The following is a 21,731-nucleotide window of genomic DNA, read 5'->3' as shown; positions in this document are numbered from 1 at the left end:
TCCTTCTCCTCCTTCTTTCCAATTCCCCTTCTCTTTTTCCTTCCTTTTCTCCTTTTCTATCCTGAAGCCTTTAATTTCTCCTTTTCCTTCTACAACCCAAGATCTCTGCCACCACCTCTTGTCGACTTTCGTTACAGTGTCATGCTGCTCGCTTCCCTACCCAACCTAGTCTCTTTTCTCTTGTATGAGTTTTTTTTTTTTTCAATTTTTTTACTACAATGGAGTTTGTTCTATCACTGGTTGTATACAATTTTAAACTCTTGATAAATGAATTTTGTGGTTTAAATGAAAGTTGACTTTGAATTGAGTTTGTTGAAATGGTGTGTATTGATGAGTAATGAGAATGTTTAGTTAATTTATCTGTTAAAATTGATTGTTAGCTGTGTATGAAGAAAAACAAAATGAGATAATGAAAAAATTAATCTTGGGATCAGTAAAGCAAAGAGAGACAGAGAGAATAAAAGAGAAGAGGAGGAGGCAGAGAAAGATAAAGAGACAAGAATGTAAAAGATTAAGTTAGTAAAGGACAACAGAAAAAAAGGAAAAAGAAAAGGGGTTTGGGTTGAGAAAGGGAGGCTCAGGTTTACTTTTTTTGTTTTATAAATATAAAACGACGTCGTTTTAATATTCAGATGGACGGAAAGCACATTAAAAATTAATATAAGTCTCAAAGTGTAAGTTCAAGAACAAATTGAGTAATTATTAATTTTAAGGACCATTTTAAAATTAGAGTATAATTTTAAAAACTATTATAAGATTTAACTCGTTATGAAATTGTATCAAGCCTTTCATTGGTAGGTACTTTCCATATTTTAATTTTACTTATACATGGTTGATGGTCTTTAAGGTTGCTCTTGATTAGTGCAATGTACACGACAATCAAGATATATGAATGCATTAAAATATAACTATCTTTTCTTCCAAACAAAGCTGAGTTAAATTTTAAGAAGGTCTTTTGAATTGGTTACATGTGTTAAATAATTTACAAGATTCTAATTGTATTAATTACGTCTTTAAGAATAATAAATGTACATTATGTACCTTAGTTTTTTTATTCTTTTTCATCAAGTATCTCATCACATGATTAGAAATTAATATGGTATACTTTTATCAATTTATAGAATTAATTAATATAATTAGAATTTTAGAGATTATTTTAGTACACACAGTTAATAAAAAAAATCATTTTAAGACTTAACTCAATAAGATGCAATTAAAATATAAGATAAAGTATATTTTTTGTTTCTGAAGTTTGACAAAAATTTCAAAAATACTCCTAAGTTTTAGTTTGTTTTAATTTTGTCCAAAAAATTTTTAATTTGCATTAAATATATCCTCGACGGTTAATAAATTTTCAAAAAATTTAAAACCAATATAACAATAATGCATGACAATTATGCTTGATTTGCTTGTGTTGAGAGTTGTTATGAAATTGTTGTTGAAATGGTCTTAAATTTTTTAAAAAATTAGCCATCAGTGATATATTTGATGCAAATCGAAAACTTTTGGAACAAAATTAAAACAAAATAAAATTTAGAAATATTTTTAAAACTTTTGTCAAACTTCAAAAATAAAAAATATACCTTACCCTAAAATATATCATCACAATATCTATATGAAAACGCTAGTTATCTCTACTTTTAGTGTATTTGGCTAAAATGTTCAAAGTTTAAACTGCTTATGATATCTATATCAATAATGGAGTAAATACCCATAGTAGTCCCTGAGATTCACGCAATTACTCATAGTAATCCCTAAGATTTCGAATTCCCTATTGTAGTCCTCCAGATAGAGCTCCGAGCACTCAAACTAGTCTCTAGCCATATTTCAGGTGATGACTCATCACCGGAACGCTGACGTGGCCTAGAATTGCCACGCTGGACTGCTGCCAACGGCTAGCTGAGCTGGCTAAGTTTCAATTTTTACCCAAATTGGTCCCTCGTAGTATAATTAACCCTAAATCCCCAAATTCTCATACACCTCCCCTCTTCGTCTTGTTCACCTCTTCTTCTTCCTCTTCCATACACTTGTTCCTGTTCATGCACTCTCATCCGGGGCTGCTACTGATGTCGATGATTGGAGTAGAACGCAAACGAAGAGCAGAAGATCGGCGCCGCCAGAATGGTGCGGCTGTGGCTGTAGGCCAGTTCTCAGATGGTCTGGCACAGATTCGAATCCAAACAAACCGTTCTATGGCTGCCCCAATTATAATGTAGGTTAGAGTAATCACTTTTGTTGCTGTTATTCTCCTCCCCTGACTGTTCTTGTGCTGTTCCTCTCCAAACTTTGATCCTTTATTGGTTGCAGACAAGTGGGAAGAGATGGTGCGGGCTTTTTGTGTGGGCAGATTCTGTGAATGAGGAACAGGTTGAAAAGTCAGAATCGTGTGGTGATGAAGTGAAGATCAACGTTAATTGGAGGCTTCGAAGGTTGGAGGAGGATGTGCAGATGCAAAAAGTGATGACCCAGTTGTTAGTGTTAGGTGTGTGTGTATTGACAGTGTTGTTGGTGATCCTGTATTGTAAATGATGAATGAATTGGTGGTTTTGGGTTCCTTGTTATCAACATTTGTAAAAATCTGCTTCTTGATGGAATGAAAAGTGTTATTAACTATGAAATTGTTGTTAATTTAAATTCCATTGTGTATGAAAAAAATAAAGAAACTGCTTCTTGAATGGTAAAGCACATAGCATAGCATATTAACTTAAATTCCATTGTCTATCAAGAAACAACAAAAGTTGACTGTAAAAGGCAGCCTAAAAACCATGTTGCTGCTATCAGTAGTTTCATCAAAAGCAAGGCCAAGGCATACCAAAAAGGCCTTTGCATCACAGTTTACCATCTAGTCATTATACGATGGAAAATACTAATAACAAAACACAAAACAGAAACTCCTAAGTACATATATCTAGTATTCAATTCTTCTTTCTTGGAGGCCTAAATCCTGGCGTTGGGATGAACTGCATCAAGTTGGCAAACTTTGAAGATGTTACTGAAGATGCACCCTGCAAGGGATTCACTGTTGGTGCGGTTGGCTGATTAGAGGATCGTCTTCGTGGTGACAGCTTGGAAGGTCTTTTCGGTGCAGGATCCTATAGGAGAAATAAGTGGCATTAACTACTATTTATGCATGGAAATAACAACATAATCAAATGTAAAATTTTAGTTACCTTTTCAGAATCCTCTTGCTCAGAAGCAGAAGGCTGAGTTAATTCGATCTCCTGGGGATTGCTTCCCAAATCTGCTTGGCCAGACACGTCTTGGGGCTGATGAACCGGCTTCTCAGGCACAGTATGAACTTCATCATTTTTCTTCTTCTCAGTTGCCTTGGTGGCAGCGGCAGCGGCTGCTGCTGCAACAGCAGCAGTAGCAGCATCAGCATCTTTTTTCTTTTTGCAGCTTCTCTTTGTATGCCCCTTATCACCACAGTAACTGCATGTAAATGCACCCAGCTGTCTCTTTAGGTGTACACCATCTGCAGTGTTGTCTGAGAGTTTTGGGTCAACTTTAGGCTTCTTAGATCCAGAAGCACTCTTCTCGTCCGCATCCATCCTCCGCTTCATCTTTAGTTTTCCAGGTTTTGTCTTGATTTTAGGGGCATGTGGCCTGTTACAGTCCTCTGCTTTTTCCCACAGTGGTTGACCCGGAATTGTATTAATGTGGTGGTTATAAGTTTCCTTGTATGACTCCATGGTCAGCCATCTGTGACAGAAGTCTTCTGGCTGTTTGTTCACACGAGACAGAGCAGCACAAGCGTGCACACACGGGATACCTGCAGGTGCCAAACAGTGAGAGGAACCATGATAATAGTTATGGCTGAAGAAAGTAAAATGCATAAACACAATTAACTTACCCGTTAGCATCCAAAATTGGCATGTGCACAGTCTCTTTCCTATGTCCACAACATGGTTGGTTGGATGTCCGTGCACCTCAAATTTTTCGTATCCGTTATCCCCAGTCCAAATAGGCTTCCAATGCTTGGATTCTTTCCTCACCTTCTCCAGCCTGCTCTTTATAACAGGTGTGAGCTTCCCAGTGTGATTCTGCAGCTTCACCTTGTTTTTCGCTATGGTTCGCATAACAAACATCCTTACCTCCTCCAGCAATGTTATGATGGGTTTGGCTCGTGCATCCTTGATTTTAGCGTTGAACACTTCGCAGGCGTTGTTACAGATGCTATCCAATTTCGGCTTATGGCTGAATAAGCTTCTGGTCCAAGCATCCATAGGCCACTTCTCTAAGTATGCCCAGGCATCCTCATTTAACCTTTTGATCTTCTCTATTCCATCCCTGAATTCTTGGTATGTTGTTGCCCTTGCACATTCCCACAGAAGTCCTCTTAGCTGTAAGTCCTTCCAGTTCTTGTTGAAATTTTTCCATAAATGCCAGACGCAGAAACGGTGATGCACATCAGGCATCACCGCTTTCACTGCTGATATCAGTCCCTGCCAGATTCAGTAAATGTTAGACACATAATCGTCCCTGACATTATAATCGTTACACATAATAGTCCCTAAAATTTGATTAACATCCCCATAATAGTCCCTATAATTGAGGGTCGTGACCCATAAAGGTCCCTAACGTTTAGTAGAACAGCTCGATTAATGACAAAACCAGTAATTACAAGTTCTCTATAAGATGCACTACAAGCATAATGAAAGCACAATTATTCAAGCAAGCATAACAGCACACCTAATAAGTAACCATGAAGATCCAATCATCTCACAGTCTATGCAGATAAGCAAAACAGCAAAATTCTTAACAAAATAAATAACCATCATACTCGAATGGAAGCTACAATTATTCAAGTAAGCATAACAGCAGAAATCTGAATTCCCTTATAACTAACCACCAAAATCCAATAATCCAATGATCAAAGGTCTTACACTAAAAGCTAACTAGCCGAATCTAATGAAAGCACAATCATTCACAGAAAGCATAACGAAACAATTCTTAATATAAGATCACATAAAATCAAATAGAGACATTCAAATTAAGTCACACCTTTTGCATATCCGATATGAAGCACCAGTCATGCTCTTTATAATGACCCAAGTCCTGATGAAGTAGCTCGAGAAACCATCTCCATGTCTCTGTATTCTCCACTCTGACAATAGCCCAGGCTATGACATAGATATGATGATTAGCATCTAACCCCACGGCTGACAAAATCTGTCCACCAAACCGGGTCTTCAGGAAAGCACCATCCAAACCTATCAAAGGACGGCAACCAGCCTTGAACCCGTTTTTGCAGCCACTTAAGCATATATACATTCTATCAAAGGTAACTTCACCATCTGGTTGGGGGGTGGTGCATATTTGTACAGTGGAACCGGGATTACTCTTCAACAGTGTCATACCATAATCCCTAACCATCCTATATTGTTCTTTTTCATCCCCATACACTACACTTCTTGCATCCATTAATGCCCTGGATATTGAGTTTTTATTCAGAGTCAAGTCAAACCGTGTCTTGAAGTAAGTTGTAGCCTCGCAGTGTCTAAAATTTGGATACTTTCTCACCTTCTTCACAAGCTTGCTGCATACCCAATTCCTGTTGGCAGCCCTATTCTTGTCCTCTCTTGGGCAAGTGTGGTCATCATTGAATGTCTTAATTTGCCAACATGTGTCTTCATGGTCTCTTGATGCATAAGCCACCCATGGGCACTCTTTCACCTTACACACCGCCCTGCACCTAATGTTATCATTTTTCACTATCTTTATGCTCCTTCCCTCTTGGATTGTATATTCTCTCACAGCTTCTCTAAATTCCCATTTAGTTCCGAACTTCATCCCTACCTCAAGGTGCAGCTCTCCAAACCTTGCACCCTCCCTAAACAGCGGACTTGCCTCTTCAGATTCATTTCCTTCCTCCAGCTCATCTTCTGAGTTTGGAGGTGTCTTCATCTCCTCCGAGTGCCAAGAATTGGTGCCATCTGAGTCAACACCTGGGTCTAGGCCATCCTCTACCCCTTCATGAACACAACCCACAAACCCAAGGTCAACCTCAGCGTCGCTCACCTCCTCCACCAAACCATCGTCTTCATGTAATATCTTCTCATTCCCTTTACCTAGTGGACTAATATTTCTCTTACCCACCGTAGCATGTATCATGTTTCTCCTAATCCTACTCCCAGTTTTAGGATCATTCCCTGTAGCCTCAGATTCAGAGGAACTACCCTCATCCGGACCTGGCTTGAACATGCTATCCTCTTCACTATCAGAGGAATCAGAAGATACATCAAAGGGAACTTCATTGTTAAACACTTTGCTAGTAAATCCTCTAGAAGCAGACCGTGTGCAGGGTCTCCTGGAAATACTTGGTCTCTTGGACAGTTTCTGCTTCTTGCTCCTATCTGATTTGGTGTTCTGACTGGATTTCGTGGGCTGGCTGATTTTGGTGGGCTTGGTGAGCTGGGTGGGCTTCGTGAGCTTGGTGGGCTTGGTGGGCTTGGTGGCTTTTGGGGAGTTGTTCTTCTTCACAGGTTTGGTTGTCTTGGAAGGATTGGCAGTTTTGGAGTGTGATGGTTGTGATTGTCGTGGAGATGTTCTGTTTTTTTTGGGACTGGATTTGCAAGAAGTGTTGGGTACAACCTTAGGGATAGGAGGAGCAACTATGATTGCATGAGTCTCTGTAACTGGGGGACTCACATCAGTATCTGTACCTGCATTACATCCCTCTCCACCATGATCATCCAAGTACACAACTGTGTTATCTCCCTCTAACACCTCCGGCACTGAAACTGTATGCTCGAAATATATATTAATCAATCCCTCATTTGTCCTAGCACAATTCACCATCTCTCTTATCTCTTTGTCACTGTTTACATTTCTCAACCCCTTCTCCAAACATTTTCCAGGAACATGCCACCAGCACTGTTTAATGTCATTGTACCCAAGCTCCCTATGGTAGTTCCTTATGTAGAACACATCCAGAGTATCAGTGTCTAGATCACCTAAACAGGCCTTATTGTCCGGAGAATATATCATAATTCCTTCTGCATTTTTTTTGAAGTCACCCCCATGATGAAACATGATGTCCAACTTCTCCTCCATCTGCAAGAAATTTAAAATTTTTACAATACATAGGGAGAATTTGAAAGCCTACTCATGCATTATCAGAGGAAAAATAATCACCACAAGAAAACTTTTTTTTTCAAACCTCCATACTAATCCCTGTTTCTTCCCTGTTTCATTGGTATTACAGCAACCCCACAAACCCCAACCAACATTCAAACCCTAGACACTACAATGACACCAAAATTCCAGAACCTCAACAACACTGACCAATGCTATCATCAAACAACACTGTATTCAAAATGCAAACTAAAAAAAAAAAAGGTTACCTTGAGTTCGATCACAACGTCAGAACCTCGTCTTTGTGGTGAACGAAGGGAAGGAAAGAGCAACAACAACTTCTGATCAGATGACTTCTTCTCTCAAATTTTTGTTAACCCAGCACATACAACCCTATGGCTACACCATTGTTGGGGAGATGAAGAAGAACTCAGAAGGTGGAAGAAGAAGAGACGAAGTGTTTGTGTTGGTGGAGAAAACTGTTTTTCATATTAAGTAACAACTATACGGCGTCGTTTTTGGCTTTCAAGGGCGCCAAACCCAAAACGACGTCGTTTTGGACATGTCCCACGTGGCAATCCTAGGCCACGTCAGCGTTCCAGTGACGAGTCATCACCTGAAATATGGCCAGGGACTAATTTGAGTGCTCGGAGCTCTATCTGGCGGACTACAATAGGGAATTCGAAATCTTAGGGATTACTAAGAGTAATTGCGTGAATCTCAGGGACTACTATGGGTATTTACTCATCAATAATGTGCTAATCAATTTGAATTATTGTCGAACATACACTTTCAACTAATATTTTATCCAAAAATCACATATTGGTCTTTCTTGGTATGTATCACGATTTAAATACCATTTTTGGTCACTTAATTTTACATACTTATTCTTGTTTTTATCTTAGGTACTTTTGTTACTAAGCTTTGGAATACTAGATAATTTATGTTGATTTTAATCTAATAATTCTTTCACTCTCCATTTTATAAGGAGTTACCAATTCAAGTTGTGCATGGCATCATGATTTTATCCCTTAAATGCATATTCAACCAAAATAGGATGTATTGTGTACCTAGGATTAAAAGTTGTCTAATTTATTAGAGTATCAAGAATTGAGAATTGTCCAATATACTAACAAAAAAAAAAAAACCAAAATAGGAGCAATTATTTGTCCAAAATTTCCTTCTTCATTGTAACTTTTGGTATTCATAATTTTTGAATTAATACGCGTTTGGTTCCTAAAATTAATTGGATAAGTGATTTTTAAACTAAGTTTCTTATATTTAGAAGCACGAGTATGGTCCAGTCAAACTTTTTCTAATATCCATTAGTATAAAGTTGATGTGTAAAGAGAGCTGGAGTCTCATATAAAGAAAGCGGGCAATGGCCTCCTCTAAATTTTAATTTTTTTTATAAATTATATAAAAATTTTAATTTAGTCCTTCTAAAAGGGTCTCAAGCCTTTTGAGCTTTTCTAATAGGCACAAAATATAAATTAAAAATATACCCCACATGGGGGTTTAATAATAATAATAATTTTTTTATGTTTTAACTAACAAAACCCTTAATCCAAATTCAGCCCCACCCCCAAACTCACCATACGTTACCCTAATTCCCAATTTCTTTCCCCTGTTTACTCACCAGTTGCCTCACCAGTTACCGCCACCTACTCTACTCTCCACTGGTCTTAGCATTCACCGTCGCCGTCCAGCCAAGCCGTCGCCGTTGCCGTCCAATCCATCTTCCAGCGTCGTTCGTAGGCTCTCCCTCCCCGTCTCCTCTTCTCTCTTCTCTCTTCTCTCTTCTCTCGTCGAGTGGTTGTCAGCGCTGTGGTGCTCCATTCCCCCTGCATCCTCCACTTCCAGAGTAACAATGGAGCCTCAGACTCAGGTATGAAATTACTTCATTGATTTAATTTTCTTTTTGTTCCTTTTATCTTCTTGTTGTATTCCTCCACTCCCTTGTATGAATCTGTTGTATTGCTTTCTTTCGTTGATTTCATTCAAATTTTTTGTTCTATTTATTTGTTCTGATTCACGGGTTGTAGGCTATATTTGTTCTGTTTTGTGCTACAAGTATGTTGGTGTAGCTAAGATTCATGCCAACTATTGTTCTATTGGTATCTAACATAGTGAGGCATGAGGCTTCATGGATTTTACAAACAATGGTATGAGAATGGATGTGGATGCGTAAGAAGTAAATTTCTCAGTTCTTACTTTTTAGTGATGTAACAAACTCTGATGTTCTGGTTTTTAGTTAACCTGTTCTTATATTCTGTCTTTGAGTAACCAATGTTTAGTTAGTTATGCAATTTGCATTAAAAGAAGAATGCCAAACTATTTTATAGATGATTCTTTTTTAATGAAATGAGTAAAAAAAAATAGTTCATCTAGATCATGATTTTTCTTATGCCAAACTATTTATAGAAGTATTGAACAAGTTATGAGTTCTAGCTATTTGATGTTGTGTTTTTTATTTCATTACTTTTGGAGGCTACAACAGCGGAGTTGTTGAGTTTAGTTTGAAAATTGCTCTACTGTTTGTTTACATTTATGGTTCTATTATGAGTTTAACAACTGACTCAAGGAAACCTTTGAATGCTTGTTGACTAGTATTACATTATGTTTGAGAACATGTGCGGTAGTGAAATGAAATGACTATGTCACTGTGAAATAAGGAAAATTACCTAAATTCTGATACATGATTATATATCATATTTATTAGGTACATGCATATATATGCCCTTGGCTTTTAATTTGGATTTCAGTAGTATCATTTTACTTAAAGCTTATTATGAACTGTTGCAATTTATTGGTTGACTAAGCAAGTGCCTGTAAAGTGAGTGTTTTAGATTTGAGTAATGTTAGAAAATCAGCTAATTTTTTTAAATTATTTTAAATTTTAAAAAAATAGCTTCTTTCACAGCAGTGCAAAATTAAGCAAATTACTTATTGCAAATTAATTTTCCTACACTTTTTTTAAAATTCCCTGAACACTTTCTTTGCACACAGTAATTCCCTTTCTTATACATGCTTCATATTATTACATCACTGCCTTGCATTACAGGTGTTCGATGAATTGCCTGACCCATTTCATATGTAAAATTATTAGCTCTAATTAATTTTCAATGGATATTGATTCAATACTAGTTACCAACTTGCCATTTAGTTACTTTTCAATTATAGAACCAAAATATTTGCCAAAAAACTTTGTAGAATAAGGAGTGATCTTTAGTTAGAAGCCGCCAACATTGCTTCCCCAGCATAGCTAGATTGAAAGCTCTCAAGTTTTTGAGATCCTAGACTGCCCTTCTGACTTTGGCTTTCTAGTTGTGCTCCAAGTGAAACATGTCATTCTTTTCTCCTCACCTCTTTGTCCCCACTAAAGTTGGTTCTTCGTCTAATATACATGACTCTGAATAATTTTTTAATATTTATTTACTGTGCAAAAGTAACTATGAAACGTAAATTTAAATAGCATTGACTGAGAGAACTGAAGGATTGAAATTGAATAGAAGGTTGGTTTTTCTTGTTTAGGTTGCATTGTTATGTGGTAATAAATTAATACTGTTTATATAAATTGTTTTCTTATGATTATTTTGGGATCATTAAGAATTTAGAGAACTTGAACTAGCTATTGTGATATCTGACTATCTGTATTCGTATTTAGTTAAAGTATAATTGTTCTTGTTCTCTCTAAGGTTTGATCTTTAAGGTTAATAGTGGATTGGAAAAAAAAATATTATACTCACATATAACTGCTGTTCTTGTACTTGCTTTAAAATTTTAAATGTTATTTTGTTGTTTTATTTTGTGCTGAGTAATTCCAAATTCGTGTATTACTGCAACTCTGCAGGAATATTTGTCTCCTAAGAAGACCCACATTGTTGATTTATGCTTAAATTTGAATTTGTTGAATGTTATCTATTATTATTGATATATTTAACTATATCCTAGTTCAGTTTGTGACTAAGCTTTAAACAGATTTCTTGTTTAACTTGAAATGATCATGTAAAAATGCTGTATCGTAATCCCTCTTGTTCACAGTATTGGTTTGGTTTCATGAACCATAAAACTGGTTCTGAAGTGGATCCAGTTTGGATTTATAAAAATCCAAACCATGTCCACCCATATATGAATCTATATAATTGATCTTAATCACCAAAATATGAGACGAGATAGAGTTTAAGCTGCCATAAGAAAATTCAGAAATTAGTATTGTGATTCTTTTTGAAAATTCAATGGTTTTTGGTTAATTTTGCTTATTTGATTATAAATTGTACCTAATTTATGCTATTTTTTTTGGGTAATTAATGTTAGTCACTATAAATTGCAGGAAGCATCAAATAGTCAAAGACACACAAGTGATCAAAATGTGCATAATGTTAGTGATCATGTGGATGAAGACGTAACTTCTGATGCGGTGGATATGGATCAATATCGCATAAACTCTTGGGAAGATATTGGTAAGATTGATTTTTCAAGTCTATCTATGAAAAATATTTGTCAATTGCACTTTGCTGATCTTGGCTTGGCATTCGAATTTTATAATTCATATGCCAAGACGAGGGGCTTCAGTGTGCGAAAGAGTAGGAGTAGAATAGTTGATGGAAAAGTTAGAGAAAAAGCATATGTTTGTTCTTGTGAAGGGTATAGATTAGAAAAATGGAACCATATGAAAAATCGAGTTAGGGAGCCAAAACCAGAGACAAGATGTGGTTGTATGAGTAAACTTCATGTTTTCTTCGATGCGGTAATTGAGAGTTGGGTAGTGAGAGATTTTTGTGATGAACACAATCATGATCTTGTTGTTCCAAAGTTAGCAAGAATGTTAAGATCTCACAAGAAAATGACTGAGCCTGACATTAGTCAAATGAACCATATGAAAGAGGTGGGGATCAGCATACCAAACATATTTGGGTCATTAGCTAGCCAGTGTGGTGAGTACGAGAACATTAATTTTTCAATTAAGGATATGCACAATCAAGTTGCGAAGCAAAGAAGACAATTACCTGATGATTTAACCTCTGCAATGGCTTACCTGGAAATGCTAGCAGCAAGGGATCGAAACTTGTTCTATAGTGTTGAAAAGGGCAGAGAAGGAGTGTTTCGGCAAATTTTTTGGTGTGATGGCCGGTGTCAGTTGGATTACGATCTATTCGGAGATGTGCTAGCATTTGACGCCACATATAAGAAGAATAGATACAGATTGCCGGTGGTAATATTCTCGGGAGTTAACCACCATAATCAAACCGTTGTATTTGGTGCTGCGATAGTTTCGAATGAGAGGAAAAGCACCTATGTGTGGTTACTAAAACAACTTCTCATAGCAATGAAGGGAAAGATACCGACTTCAGTAATTACGGATGGTCATCAATCGATGGCTATCGCTATTCGGGAAGTGTTTCCGAATGCACATCATAGGTTATGTGCCTGGCACTTGATGCGTAATGCAACGAGCAATATTCACAAACCTCAGTTTACGAAAATGTTTACAAAGTTAATGCTAGGTGATTACGAAGTTGGTGTGTTCGAACAAAAGTGGGAGGAAATGGTTGGATTCTTTGGAGTGGAAGATCGGGAATGGATAGTAGATATGTATGGGAAAAGAAACATGTGGGCTACCGCTCATATCCGAGGAAAATTCTTTGCTGGGTTTAGAACGACTTCGAGGTGTGAAAGTCTACATGCTGTCCTCAAAAGATATGTTAAATCACGCCATAATTTGACAGAATTTGTTCAACACTTCCAGCGTTGTTTGAGCTACATGCGGCACAGAGAGGATTTGGCAGACTTTAAATCATCAACTGGACAACCTGTGATGCAGACACACTTTCAACAATTAGAAAGGTCAGCAGCTACCATTTATACCCGGCAAATTTTTATGTTGTTCCGTTCAATGCTCCACAAGGCCAGCACTTTGAAGGTAATATATGAAAAAGAAACGAGTTCTTGCAAGATTTATCAGGTGTCAAAATTTTACAAGCCTAACATGATATGGCATGTGTCTTTTCATGGAGAGCAAGATGAATTTAAATGCTCATGCATGAGAATGGACTCCATAGGTATTCCATGCAGTCATATACTTGCTGTTTTGGGTTTTGTAGACATTGCAGAGCTGCCAAAATCATTAGTGCTGCGAAGATGGACTAGAAAAGCGAAGGAAGGCATTAGTGGGTATGACGACATGGGCGGCTTGATGGAGGATTCCTTGGCTATCAGTCGGCGTGCATGTTTGGCACATTGGTGTAAACAAATTATGAATGAAGGGTGCCTAAAAGGGGATCTTTTTAATGAATCACGAGATGCATTGGTAAATATACTTTCATGTATTAGGGCTCATAGTGGGGATAATAACATGATGGAGGGGCATGCGGAATACATGTACGAAGACCTTGCAAAGAATGGAAGTACTGAGATAGAGACCACAAGGAAGCCTAAGCATTGCAGCTACTGTCGCAAGGGGGGTCATAATATTGCTACGTGTTCCATGAGGAAAATGGATGAAAGGACTCCCCAATTTGATGATGACGCTGCGGAGAATGTTGATGGTGAAGACTACTCCTTCGTAGATGCTGAAAGTGATGAGTATGTTCACACTGAATGGTTTGAGGAGGAAGATGTAAGTTCTATACATTTAAGTTCAAGTATATTTTGTTACATATAATATTGTATGGCTAGCTCATAAGCCTTCCTATTTGCTGTTTTGATCCAGGAATATTTAGATTTCTCAAGATATTATGAACAGAGTGGTGGCGAGACTGAGTCCTCAATGGATTACGATTCTGGTGGTATAAAATGTTTTAAATTTTATTTTTTATTTTTTGTTATACTTAGTTTACTCTTTTTAAACTTAAAAATATGTTGCTTAAAATTTAGGGGCAAATGATGATGATGAGGCAGAGTTGTGAACCATCCGTTGCAACAATCAAAGAGGAGTTTAACAGCACTTTTTTCTGTTTCTATTAGTTTTACTGTTGGAACTTAGTTACATCACTCTGAATCTTAAATACTTTAGAACAGAAGAATGAGTTATTCATTTCAGATAAGGGATTGTTGTTCCCTCATTAATCTGCAACATGCTTGTGACCTGACTTCATTGCATCCTTATTTGAGCATAAGCTATATTGGTTTATCTTTATTTGACAATAATTCTCTCTTCTACTGGCTCTTATTTTGATTTGTAGAAGAATTAATTTGTCCTTTTTACCTTGGTTTCTTTAATGATTGTGTGCTGACTCCCTTCCTTATTCTTTTCATGAATATATTTGCTAGCTCCAAACTAGTAAATTACTATGAGAGCTTAGTGTATGTATGTATATATATATATATATATATATTTGTCAGGGACTATACAAGTTTAAGCTCTTATTAGAACTCATTTTGCTAGAAACTTGCTACTTAGAAATACAGATTGAAAGCCAATGTTGTAAGAGTAGTTTGGGAGAGCTTTTCGTATAAGGTCTATTGAACAAAAATTGGGTACATATGCTCAAAAGGATCACTTTTCAAATTCTGCTCAACACAGTTCCCATCCCTTACTGTCATGGATTAAGAAGCTAAATGGCTAATACTTCATAATTTTAAAACTTCCAAGTATTCATAAACATTAATCGAATTCAGTTTTTTATGCTAGAATTTTAAAGTACCTGCCATAACATATCTTTGATTTACATAATAAATTAATAATAAATGTTTTAAGAATTTTTACTGGTTTTAAAACTTAAAATTTGAGTGGCTGAGCTTAAAGACGGTTCTTTAGCATTTAGCAACACAATTATCATTATTTTTTATCCGTCTCTTGGACTAAAATTCGAGAAATAGCGCACAAGTAACACATATTTATTCAATGATAAAGCTGATATTGAACGGACATGCATTATATACTAATTCAGCCAAATTATACCATGATAATGGAAGAAAAAAAATGATAAGCAAAACAGAATGAAAGCTATATCTCTAACACATATTGACTTGAGTAATGTATCCAAAAATAATATTACAATCCAAGTAATTGCTGAAATAATATCCACATAATCGGATCCATGCAGGGCACCATATAAATTAAAGAGTATAACAAATCAAAGCCATAATAATATTAATAATGTTGTCAAATAAGACAAAGTTCAATCTAACTGCCTTCATATGATCAGATCACCCTTTTGGCATTTTCATGGGAAAGCTAAATTAAATTATATCACTTGTGCGGGAATATTTTTGGGGGGAAATTGAAAGCTAATATCAAATAACCTGAAGTGCAATTAAATTGTCTTAAATAGTATTAAATAACATAGATTGCAAAACTAGATACCACAAACTAGTGTATATAAATAACAAATCATCTATGCTTGATTGAGTTCGTTGTGTTGAAATCAATGCTCACTAGCATTGTCCATAATGGTCTTTCTCAATTTATTGGAGGATCCCAAAACTAAGTCTATGGTAGTTGTGATTAGCACCTGATTTTCAGAAATCTAAAAGCATCAAAAAAAAAGAGAAAAAGTAAATCCAAAATTAAGAGGTCACTAGAGAGAATGCAGCAAAAACACATAGGAAATAAAATGGTTGAGGTACAACCTTTGGTGGTATCTTAGGATTAAATGAATATTCCATATGCAACCAGCTTAGTACCCATAAGGCAGACTGGCATGTTGGAGGAGGTTGCACATCGTGAACCACTTCAATTGTTTGGGAAGACCAGCCACCAGAAAAGTCACCATGTTCAAAAGGACAAGCCTCAAAGTGTGCTGAAGAAATAATATGGGACAAAACAACAGCCTACAAACAGCGAGTAGCGTTATAATTCGGAAGGAGATATCATAGGGACATAGCCACATCAATTGAAACAGTTTAGAACAATACCAGAGTGTTAGTAGATTCAGTTCTTGGTTCCTTGCGCTCACGGGGCAAGTTGGAGTCCAAATGGAACACAATTTTTGGTTCTAAACTCATGACCATTAGATGCCAGTGTTCATTATCTTGAATGGGTATATAAATCTGAATACAATGCATTGTTCAACAAAGGTGTCAAAAAATATACATAATTGTATGCTAACTGAAGAGATAAGGACAGGAGCTTACATATTCAAGTGAAGGGTATTTTCCCATATAATCGTCATATTTATCAATTAACTCTTCTATTTGGAGATGTTGAAATACATCAACCTGTTTTATATGTCATAAATTATGTAGATAAAAAAGTATAGAATAAAAAATAATAATCCAAGCTTTCTTATTTGATAACCATAACAAAACGTACTGAAAAAGAGGGAGGAAGGCACCAAGTTGTCTTCAGAGTAATGATTCTTTGCTCCCAAGTACATTTCCTAGCCCAAAGCTCCATAATCTAATTCAAGTATAGATATGGTTAGGTATTTATCCAGTTTTTGAGCATATAGATGAGTAAGTTAGATTGATAGATAATCACTTTTACCTTGACAGTAATTGTATGATCCGGGCTCAAGCAAAAAAGTTCTTGACGTGTTGCGGACGAGCCTCCTATCTTTACAATGTGCTCACTGATAACAAGTGAACATAGACTCAATGCGAAAATCAGCCGTGAATGAATATTGAGCTTATTTAAGAACATGAAAAATATATACCTTGGTAATAAATCCGGATCAAAAACATATGCAAACATCTCTACTTGTCCCTTAGTCAAGTTAATCTCGCCACCCACTTTAAAATAAGTTGTTATTCCCTGTTCGAGTTCAAATAATTTCTGTTAAAGAATTATTTCTGCATCATTCAAAGTTAAAAATTCTAATTTATTAACCACAATAGTTAGGACAAAACAAAAAGTAGAAGAAAAAAGAATTGGTGACCTTTGGTTTCTTCTGCACTACCAAATTTTGCTGTCCAAAAATAGATAGCGGTTTCGATTCTGCGTGTACACGTGCAGCAACTGGCGTGCTTGATGCTCGTACTGCTTCTCCACGGGATTCTTGTGCACCCATTTCAGAAGTTGACATACGGCGTGGTCGTTGTACACCTCTGAACGCCTACATATGAAATTTGGGCATTATAAACCTATCCCTTTTATAATAACATGTAAATGCACATGGATGTGCAAAGATTTTACCTCAACCCTATTTTGGAACCTGGTTATCCTTTCACCAGGTCCAGGGAACCATGGCTTTGATAGTGGTTTCGCCTTCCCTTTTCCATTTGGCTGGGGTGACAGTTTCTGGCGTTTGATAGAGGGAATGCTCCGTTGGACAGCAACTTTGCGTGGATCTTGGCGGGTTATGGTTGTTCGATCTAGTTCCATGACATCATCCTCATCATCTGACACATCAAGACATATATTTGAGTCCACATCCATATTAAATATTGACTTGCTGTCACTCTTTTTGATATTTTCCGTAATTTTGCATGTCTTATGAGGGGTGGTGATAGGATTGGTCTTGGTGTTTTTCAGAAGTCTTTCATTCTCCTTCAACTCAGGCTTGACATAAATGGAATTTATGCGTTCAATCATGGACTTCAATAGAATTTGTTCCTCTCGTATACTATTGTTAGCTCTTTTGATGTCCTGCAGATAACAGATAAATCATAGGTAATTTAAAATACAACAGCATTGAAACTTAAAAATAGGACACAAATATTTGTTGATTTTACATACCTCTAAATCAGCCATAACTCTTCTCTCAAAGGAGTTCATCAGAACACTTGGTGGTGCACATGAGTTGGGTAAACTGAACCAATAATGATAATAGTAAGATATAATTCAACCAATAATAGTAGCAAAAATAACAATGAACGTAATGAATTGAGTGTAGCCTTTACCCATGGCTATTATTGGTTGCCATTGATCAGAGCAATTCTCCCTCTAGGTTTTTTCTTCTGAACAGACTCTTTTCTTACAAGATCCCGTCACATACACTCCTTTAATCCATCGATATCATCTCTGCAATTTTTTTCAATATCAGTAGAGATATGACACAATCAATCCATTAATTGAAATTGATTTGATTTCTTAAATGTAGATTCTCTTTCTTATTTATTGTTCAAAATCTTCTCTAATTAAGGTAATCAATCAATAACAGAAGAAGATGAATGCGTGATTAAAGGAGATGAGAAGATGTAATTACCTAACAGGGCATACACCACATCGATGATGAGTTGCTTCGTCGCCATCTCCCACGCCGGCCTTCTCCATTGTTGTGGTGCTTCCCATTTTCCCTTCTGTTCTCACGTCATCTATGTTGGGCATCTTCTTCCCCTTTTGCGAAGCTTCTTCCGTGAGAGTGAGAAGCAAACCCTGACCCCCAAAATAAAATAAAACAAGTAAAGCAAACTGTTTTTAAATTTTCAAAATTCAAAATCGAATATATGCGTTATTACTAACCTATAAACTATAACGTAATTTTATTTATTATCACTAAATGGAACATCATTTAATCCTTTGATTTTTCATATTTGCAGTTATTATTATAGATTCATAATAAATAAAATTATATCAATATTTTAAAGATTAAACCTTTAAAAAAAATTATTAATAACTTTCTATTTTTAATTTTCTTTCCTAAATACAAGTACTTTTGTATTTATTTCAACAGTACTTATACTTACAACTTCTTAATAAAACGGAAAAATAAAATATCTATACTACTGACCTAGTAGATAACTCGTATACATTTTCATGGTGCACTGTTGAGGTGCGCGAATTACATTGATACGTTCGAACTAACAGCTCTGAAAATTTGATAATTAAAGTTAGAAATAATTCAAACTAAGCTAAAATAGACCAAACTCAACATTAACTCACTAAAAGTTCACAAGATAAGTCAATTGTTTGGACATGAAAGACTAATAATAAAAGTTATATTAGGCTAAGTAATTTTAGCTAAGCCAAACCAAACCAAGGTCAAGTTTGACTAAAAGCTAAAAAGTTGCCTCGAGCTCATGAGCTTAGCGAATCGAGTTGTTAACGACTTACTAGTTGTTTAAAATAACATACATTCACTAATATCTTAAGAACAATCAAGTCTCAACAAATTACAATCAACAGGTTATAAACCGGTTGTTGTTAAGTAGTTAGATAAACTTCTAGTATTTTTTATAGTACAAATTTTTTTATTTTTTTTAACGTTAAGCACCTATTTTGTATTTTAATGAGTAACTAATTAATTTAATATTATTATATTAGTGTATATTACATGTATTTATTCAAAAAATAATATTAATAAATATTGTATAGTCATAAAAAAAATTACTAGAGTGTAACATAAATAAAATATTGATATTTATTATTTATACATGTTTAGTAATATTTATACTTACCTCCATCTTCATGATTCTTCAATTCCATCCTTACAACCATAGCAATTATATACAAAATCTACAAAAAGAAGCAGATACAACATAACCATCAATATCACCATGCCTAGACAGAACACCATGGTGCTATTCTTTCTTAGTTACACTAATAATCAAACTCAGCATTATTACATCTTTTTTCATAAACTACCAACACTACCACCATTGCCAATTCTGCCACTGCCCATCATATTCGTAGTTAAAATGGCAACAAAGGGAGATCATAATGTTCCTCCACTTTAGAGTCAACATATTCACAGATAGAGAATGGAAAACAGGCCATGAAAATCCTGCAGTATTCAACCCTTATGGACTCACAAAACATTGGGTCAAGGTGGCAGCAGAGGCAGGAATCTCATTGATGACACTAATTAATTTTTAAGTAGTTAGATAACCAACTAATTAATTTAATTTTATTATATCATTTATTCAAAAAATAATCTTAATAAATATCATTTATTGTATCATGCGCTTTAATAATATCTGATGTGTATTGTTGGATTTGATTTTAACTTTATATTATGTGCTTTAATTAAATGATCTCATTACTTGTAATAAGTAATCAAAACCTATAACTAAATAAGAATTTTTAAATCTTAGTTAGCTGCTCAATGTCTTTCATTTGAATCTAACAAATACAAGATTATTAAATGGTGTTGCCACTTAATGATTGGAAACAACCAGTTGGTGAGGCAATTTCTGATGTATACTTAGTCTATTGAAACTAATTTTTAAACAAGAATGCTTGTCTTGGGGAAGCATTTTTGAAAAGAGCCACTATTATATGTTTTTAACTTACCAGTATCACTCCACCCAAGTGTATTATTTTATTCCTATGCACTTCATTAAAAAAGAAATGCCTTTTTATTCATGATCACAGTAGTTCTACACTATGCAAATAATATTAGTTATATCACCGATGCAAAGATAACCAAGATATTGAAATTGTTGGTTTTCAAAATCAAGATGCCTATTTAGCCCCTTATTGGTTTAACACTTCAATGGATTATCAATTCTCAGTTCCCTTAGGACATCTTTTACCTCAGTAATCACGAAAAAGAAACAACACCCTTTTACACAAAATTTGATTCTTCATTATTGTCTACAACCAAATCTGTCATAAGATATTGAAAATAACAGCTGAAAGTTTTGATGATTCATTATTGAAAATGATGTTCTTCATTATAATTCCCTCTGGCTTCCATTCACTCCATTAAAGTATTATTCCTTCATTAGTTCCCTGTTTTCCAGTGCTTTGCTTATTTTGACCATGACCATGGGAAAAAAAGAGAAGCTTCCACACATGCAGTAGTCATGACCAAATAGATAAATATAAAGTATGTGCTGTACACTTCTTAAATTCCAGAGACTAAGAACTTATTATATCACAAGATGTATGAGTACCTCATCTTAGTCTTAATTCTTATGCACGTTACAATGTGCATAATTTCATTTTTCGTAATTATAGTATTAAATGCATGCATGTCCAATTGAGAGTTTTCAATTTTCTGTAGTTTCATCTTTCTATAAAATTAACTAAACAAAGATTCCGGCAATATGCTAATACCATATGGGCTTGTAAGCAAGTCATTTATGCAATGCATAAACTTCTTGAATAGACAATCAATGGAGTGTGTACATTTCATTTTTTGAGAAGTAATAATAAACAGCATCAAAATACAAACGAAATACATATATATTAGAAAAGATATGATGGGTACATCAAATTCTAGACTTTAATAGTAAAAAAACTAGTGACTGCTATTAATAATTGGTCTGAATTGATGATGTTTCTAACCGCATTGTTAGATTTTCATCTTTCAGATCATATTATCAACACTGCAATTATGAAATTTCTCCAATGCTTAACTGACAGAACCTGTCCTCAAATCTACCGGGGGAATGAAGCAATCTACTGAGAGACCTGGGACATTGAATGCAACCTCTTCAATTGTCCATGCCTCTTCCATTTTTGTTTTGGTATGGCTCATAGCCATCTCCCCAAACCTGAAAAGAGTTACCACAGAATGCCCATTTTTGTTTCATCTGCCAGAGCACAAATCCACTGGACTCTGCGCACCCAGAGGCATTCCGGTTTTTCACTACTCTAGTTACAATTTCAAACTCAGAAGCTACCATCCTCACCTTTCCCATTGCATATGTATTTCTTATTGAAGTTTCCTGCAAGCATAGCCAGAAAAAAACACAAGACATCAAAATCACTAGTTTAGATTTTGAATAAAACATATTCACATTTATTTTCTGATGCAAATAGAAGAATTTGGCATCCTTAACAGTAGAGGTACATCTAATACTTTACAGGAAGTGAAATGAAT

General features: G+C 35.5%; 3 protein-coding genes across 3 annotated transcripts; 1 reads left to right on the top strand and 2 right to left on the bottom strand.

Annotated features, from left to right (window-relative positions):
- Positions 1-2,825: 2,825 nt before the first annotated feature.
- LOC110262545 (uncharacterized) lies at positions 2,826-7,091 on the bottom strand. The gene is made up of 5 exons (XM_088488410.1): positions 6,704-7,091; positions 5,005-6,550; positions 3,854-4,445; positions 3,171-3,772; positions 2,826-3,092 (listed from the first exon to the last, which is right to left on the bottom strand). Exons 1-5 carry the CDS (start codon positions 7,054-7,056, stop codon positions 2,916-2,918), a joined length of 3,270 nt encoding a protein of 1,089 aa, XP_088344536.1. The 5' UTR covers positions 7,057-7,091; the 3' UTR covers positions 2,826-2,915.
- A 1,649-nt stretch (positions 7,092-8,740) lies between these two features.
- LOC107641140 (protein FAR1-RELATED SEQUENCE 5-like) lies at positions 8,741-13,985 on the top strand. The gene is made up of 4 exons (XM_021102797.2): positions 8,741-8,965; positions 11,411-13,696; positions 13,790-13,865; positions 13,954-13,985. The coding sequence occupies exons 1-4, from the start codon at positions 8,948-8,950 to the stop codon at positions 13,983-13,985; spliced, it is 2,412 nt and encodes an 803-aa protein (XP_020958456.2). The 5' UTR covers positions 8,741-8,947.
- A 1,461-nt stretch (positions 13,986-15,446) lies between these two features.
- Positions 15,447-17,885, bottom strand: LOC107641138 (uncharacterized). Its single transcript, XM_088488413.1, has 11 exons — positions 17,863-17,885; positions 17,699-17,771; positions 17,156-17,608; positions 16,899-17,075; positions 16,677-16,774; positions 16,508-16,592; positions 16,334-16,420; positions 16,156-16,239; positions 15,937-16,071; positions 15,652-15,852; positions 15,447-15,548 (listed from the first exon to the last, which is right to left on the bottom strand). Exons 1-11 carry the CDS (start codon positions 17,883-17,885, stop codon positions 15,447-15,449), a joined length of 1,518 nt encoding a protein of 505 aa, XP_088344539.1.
- Between the last annotated feature and the right edge of the window lie 3,846 nt (positions 17,886-21,731).

This window comes from Arachis ipaensis, chromosome B5 (assembly GCF_059453495.1).
Source record: "Arachis ipaensis isolate K30076 ecotype BB chromosome B5, ASM5945349v1, whole genome shotgun sequence".
Classification (NCBI taxonomy): Eukaryota; Viridiplantae; Streptophyta; class Magnoliopsida; order Fabales; family Fabaceae; genus Arachis; species Arachis ipaensis.
The sequence above is the reverse complement of the archived record's forward strand: the minus strand, read 5'-3'. Positions and strand labels throughout refer to the sequence as shown.

What these genes read in the sequence shown, in the direction of transcription:
- LOC110262545 (XM_088488410.1), bottom strand. Translation starts at nt 7,056, where the DNA reads ATGGAGGAGAAGTTGGACATCATGTTTCATCATGGGGGTGACTTCAAA. An exon ending in TCATATCGGATATGCAAAAG is followed by an intron (nt 4,446 to 5,004) that starts GTGTGACTTAAT and finishes TGAATCTGGCAG; the next exon opens with GGACTGATATCAGCAGTGAA. An exon ending in CCAATTTTGGATGCTAACGG is followed by an intron (nt 3,773 to 3,853) that starts GTAAGTTAATTG and finishes TGGCACCTGCAG; the next exon opens with GTATCCCGTGTGTGCACGCT.
- LOC107641140 (XM_021102797.2), top strand. An exon ending in AATGGTTTGAGGAGGAAGAT is followed by an intron (nt 13,697 to 13,789) that starts GTAAGTTCTATA and finishes GTTTTGATCCAG; the next exon opens with GAATATTTAGATTTCTCAAG. An exon ending in AATGGATTACGATTCTGGTG is followed by an intron (nt 13,866 to 13,953) that starts GTATAAAATGTT and finishes CTTAAAATTTAG; the next exon opens with GGGCAAATGATGATGATGAG.
- LOC107641138 (XM_088488413.1), bottom strand. Translation starts at nt 17,885, where the DNA reads ATGGCAACCAATAATAGCCATGG. An exon ending in GAGTTATGGCTGATTTAGAG is followed by an intron (nt 17,609 to 17,698) that starts GTATGTAAAATC and finishes TGTTATCTGCAG; the next exon opens with GACATCAAAAGAGCTAACAA. An exon ending in GCCTTCCTCCCTCTTTTTCA is followed by an intron (nt 16,240 to 16,333) that starts GTACGTTTTGTT and finishes CATATAAAACAG; the next exon opens with GTTGATGTATTTCAACATCT.